General features: G+C 31.4%; 1 protein-coding gene across 1 annotated transcript; it reads right to left on the bottom strand.

Moving 5' to 3' along the window:
• Positions 1-2,238: 2,238 nt before the first annotated feature.
• Positions 2,239-4,895, bottom strand: LOC143604066 (protein DEHYDRATION-INDUCED 19 homolog 6-like). The gene is made up of 6 exons (XM_077080656.1): positions 4,645-4,895; positions 4,420-4,579; positions 4,133-4,190; positions 3,992-4,074; positions 3,635-3,886; positions 2,239-2,578 (listed from the first exon to the last, which is right to left on the bottom strand). Exons 1-6 carry the CDS (start codon positions 4,718-4,720, stop codon positions 2,470-2,472), a joined length of 738 nt encoding a protein of 245 aa, XP_076936771.1. The 5' UTR covers positions 4,721-4,895; the 3' UTR covers positions 2,239-2,469.
• Positions 4,896-5,121: the final 226 nt, after the last annotated feature.

The raw sequence follows: 5,121 nt of genomic DNA, 5'->3' as shown, positions 1-5,121 counted from the left end.
GCTCTCGGCTCTCTCCCTCTCGCTTTCTCGTTTTCTCTATCTCTCTCTCTCTCTCTGATGTGCTTTTCCGGCGCGCCTCCGGCGGTCGGAATGGGCTCCGGCTACCTTTGTTCTCCGGCAGCCTATATCCCCGACGACCCTGCTCGGCTTCGACGATTGCTCTAGGTCAAACATCATATGGTGAGGGATTTAGAGTTCTTTCTATCTTCTTTATATCTAACAAATTAATCGGTAATCGAGTCCAAGTCCGATTCCCCCTTAAACCGACTTTGGAGTGTATTTTTGGTATCATTATTATTAATAACATAAATCTTATTAAAACTCATTATTGTTATTATTATTATTATTAACAAGATTATTATTATTATTATTATTATTATTATTATTATTATTATTATTATTATTATTGTTATTATTTTCTTTTAACAAAACAATTATGATTATCATTATTTTCACAATATAGATTATTATTATTATGATTATTATTATCATTATTCTTATGATTATTAAGGAGTATTATTTAAATCTAATATTGTTAATATTATCTATTTGTTTTAGCGAACAGAAACCCATGTCGGGCCTAGTTGTCGTTTAACGACATCGTTACTCGAGTTATATTTTTATCACTAATACTACTATTACTACAATGTTATAAGTAAGTTATTATCATTAATATGGCATATATAATTTTTATAATAGTAATCATTATTATTAGTAAAATTCAAATCTATTAATAATGTAATCAACAACAAAAGTAATTATTATTACTATTATTAGTTTTAACAACAATCCTCGAGTGGTTGTATATTTATATATCATCAACATTATCTTATATATATCTATATATACATATATATAACACATTTTAAAGTCATTATTATCATTTCTATCATTAACATTAATAATATTATTATAAACTTTATTATAAATTCATTTTTATAAAACCGAATTCTTGATTTAAAACCCGTCTTGTTTCTATTTAATATTGGGTTAGTTATTTAAAAGCTCAATAATATAATATTATTTTACTTTAAATTACCAATTAAGTACGAGTCCCTAATCGTTAACAAATTAACCGGTAACCCGATTAATAACCGAACCTTCTCGTCCAATGTTTCAAATGTAGTTTCAACTAAAGTTCAAGTTCATTAATAAATTTTATTTATTCGTTTTCATTTAGCTTTCAAGTTGGATTCGTTCATTTCGTTCGCAAGCTTTCTACATTTCGATCATTTATTACTTCTCGATTCGTCAATTGAGGTGAGTACATTTCATCCCCCGTTTTCCCTTTTATGTTTTGGGGGCAACATGCATACTTATTCAAAACAATAATGATTTATTATACATTTTTCTCAAACCACAAACTCTAGGGTATATGATACTTGGAATACTTGCTCTTTTGTGTGTTATATGCCTCATATGCTTTACGTGTGCGAGTGTTTATTTTTATGTTGTTGTTGAACCTCATTAAGTATGATCATACGCTCCCCTAACTACTTAGCCTTGTGCTAGTAGAATATGGCCTCATTATCCGAGTATGTCGGTTGTTACCGATTAGAAAGGATCCTCATTACATATGTTTTATATACCACGATCGATGCTTTTATTTATGGTCTCATATACGTTTGTGGATTTCGCTCATATTATATATACTCAAACTATGAAATTGCTCACCAACATACGTGTTGACAAAATATTATTTTATGCATTGTTACAGGTTTGACTTTTATCGACTTGAGGACTTGACGAAAAACGTTAACAAGACTATTAGGATATTAGTAAAACGAACAATATATTTGTTTACTTGTGTTCAATTTGTTTGTATGACCAAGATGTGTTGTTTACTGATTTTATAAAATAAATGAGTTGATTAAATATTGTCACTTTAATAGTGTCTTGTGTTTTGGGCAATCGGTTGCACCCCGGCATGTTCCGCCTTTGATCGGGGTGTGACACAAAACTTATGGATCACAATTTAATAAAACATTTTTATAATATTCTTTTAATTTTACACTGATTTATTTATTAAATTACGAATCTATAATTCATAAATTTTACACCCTCGCTGGTCGCAATTTGAAGTTTCAATATATACCTTACCAAAGAATTTGCCACTTTAATTCAATAAATATTAATCGATACTGTAGCATGTCGTTTGTAACATTTAGTTATTTAAACACAAACAAACATGAAATCTGAAGCATTTTAAGACAAATATAAATCATAAAAGCATAAAAAGTAAAGTATTTGTTAAACAAAGCAACAATATGTCGAGAGATCATTCAATAGACATATCCAACAATAACTTTATTTAGAACAATACTAAAGAGATTAAATGTACAATTGCCATATTAAAAAATCTTGCGGTCGAATTCAAAGAAATATTAAAACTTCCGAGAGTTAAAAATTTTCTTTTATTTTATAACTACTAATCAGTTTGTGTACCTCCAATAGAATGTATGGAATCTTCTAGAAGTTGTCACCAAACATTGTGGACAACAGCATCCCTTGCACAAAGTCACATCTTCTACTCCTCTCTTCTTTGTCTTTAAATGATAACGGGGTTGACTCTATCTCTCTACATATTCAGACATCATAAAATAACTCAAATCATGTCTATACGTAAAACTAAACAGATAGTTTACCAAGCCTGTTATAAAGTTTAGAGTAAAGTGCAATTTTTGTTCTTTTGGTTTGGTAAATAATGCGAATTTAGTCTAAAAAGTTTATTTTTTGCATATGGACCCTCTACGTTTCCCAGTTTTTGCCAATTACATCCAAATCACTAACTCCGTTAAATTTAATCGTTAAGTCAGGGGTAGACATGTCTTTTCACTATTTCTTTATTACAATACTTATTTTAGTGAACTGCGGTTTTCGTCCTTGTGGTTTGTCCAAATCTACGGTTTTAGTCCAATAGTTTCAAGTTTGCAATTTTCGTACTTGTAGTTTCATTTCACTTGCAATCAAACCCGAATTTATTAACCTCGTTAATTTTGGTCGTTAATCCATTTGATGCCCCTCACGTGACGACCAGTTTTTTCGTTTCTCTCCCTAAATAAACTCCAGTCCTAATTTGCAAGCCCCTCGCGTGAAGGGCTGAGTGTATTTGAGGAAAAAGAAAAAAAACAAGGGACAAAACTGCCCCTCACGTGAAGGGCACACTGATGGGTTTAACGACCAGACTTAACGATATTAGGGATTCGGGTTTAATTGCAAGTGAAATGAAATCATATGGATGAAAATTGGAAATTTGAAATTACCGGACTAAAACTGCAGATTTGGACAAACTAGAGGGACGAAAATCACAATTCACTAAAATAAGTATTATAATAAAAAAAGGGTGAAAAGACATGTCTACCCCTAACTTAACGATTAAATTTAACGGGGTTAGTAATTTGGATGTAATTGGTAAGAACTGGGAAACGTGGAGGGTCCATATGCAAAAAATAAACTTTTTGGACTAAACTTGCATTATTTGTCAAACCAAAAGAACGAAAATGGCACTTTACTCTAAAGTTTAATAACAATTTTATGTACTATAGTTAAAGCAATATGTATACGTGTTTTTACGATTCTAGCATATTTGTACATAAAGTTAAATACGCATTGAACGATAATGCATAGATAATACCTTTCACGAACATTCTTGCTTGTACTTTTCTTCAAAACCATTGGATCTGTTAAAGATGGGGATATATTGATACCAAGATCATCACCCATTGGCAAAATAAACGAAGATAATAATGGATCAGGTGCTGCATTGGCTGATGAAACCACATAAGACCTTCCAAATTTAGACTGCAAATTTGCTTCTCTAAGCTCCCTCCTTAACAATGAGAGCAATGAAATAGAACCAGTTTTTCTCAATTTCCGCTTACCATGCGTGTAAGTATTGGTTAAGGATCAAGTTTTTCAAATATATATACTAATACAACCCACATATATAATATACTTTTAACCTACAAAATTTAAAACCAAAAGAAAGGATATCTTAAACAAGTTTCCATGATGTAGAGTTATATGTGTTACAATGTCTAACCCCACAAACCTCACCCCACAAACTGGACACACCTGCAAAAGTCAACATATTTGACTTATTAGAGATTTCATACGATGCCGCTAAAAATACCATCGATATGTGAATCAGACAACACTGGCGTGTCAAACAAGCTACAAGGTCATACTGCCTGTATGAGGGCAAAATGATCATAAGGACATATGAGAAGACAAAATAATGGTCACATGGGCGAAATCATACGACATGATCACGGACAAAGTCATACGCATGTATCACCATTTTTTCGTGCTACCATATGACCTGTATAAAACTGTTGACCTCTTTTTCCCAAAATTTAGCAATTTTATTTAAGTATCATGAAATTACTATAGAATTACTTAATTTGGGGATTTCTATACATCAACCTAATTTTGGATTTTGAAACAGTACCTAGAGGATGTTCGTCGCCGATATGACAACACAAACCGCCTAAATCAAAATAATCGCTACAAAAGGGGCATTGAAACTCCTCTCGGGTATCATTATCCGCCTCTATGTCCTCGAATCCCATGAACATATCTGCATATATTTGAATGATTTCAATTTAAACGCATGATAAAACTAACAAACATATAATGGTTTACCGGAAGATCGTGATTGAAGAGCGTATTGATAACGCCTTGACGATGACAACCGATCAATCCATGAATTAGCGTCCATGTTGAAAATGGTGAATAAAGGTAATGGAGGAGCAAGACTGATTTTATTATTGTGGTTGTTTTTTGCAAGGAAAGAGGAGGAAGAGAGGAAATGGATGCTGGGAGATAGATAATAAAGGATTAAAGCCGTTATAAACCATCGTTGTAAATGTCATTATATTTTATGGGACTTATTATTTTAAATCCTCGCTTTTATGGAAAATTTTCAAATGTTTTAATTTTCGTTTAACCTATAAATGCTGTTAAAATAATTGAGTTTGTGTACTGCATCTTATCTTTTTATTGAACAAACTCTATTGTTTCCATATATAACAATCACTTCTATGATATTCTTAACAATTAAATCATTCAAAAATTAGTTAAATTAATCAATAACCCACAATTAATTCACATACTAAAATA

The sequence above is a fragment of the Bidens hawaiensis genome, unplaced genomic scaffold (genome assembly GCF_021521415.1).
Source record: "Bidens hawaiensis isolate Kalapana, Puna unplaced genomic scaffold, B.hawaiensis_p1.1 tig00063818_1, whole genome shotgun sequence".
NCBI lineage: Eukaryota > Viridiplantae > Streptophyta > Magnoliopsida > Asterales > Asteraceae > Bidens > Bidens hawaiensis.
This window is presented reverse-complemented; position numbering and strand designations above follow the sequence as displayed.

Coding starts and splice junctions, on each gene's coding strand:
- LOC143604066 (XM_077080656.1), bottom strand. CDS start 4,720: ATGGACGCTAATTCATGGATTGATCGGTTGTCATCGTCAAGGCGTTAT. Junction 4,580..4,644: donor TCTTCAATCACGATCTTCCG/GTAAACCATTAT, acceptor AAATATATGCAG/ATATGTTCATGGGATTCGAG. Junction 4,075..4,132: donor GTCTGATTCACATATCGATG/GTATTTTTAGCG, acceptor TGACTTTTGCAG/GTGTGTCCAGTTTGTGGGGT.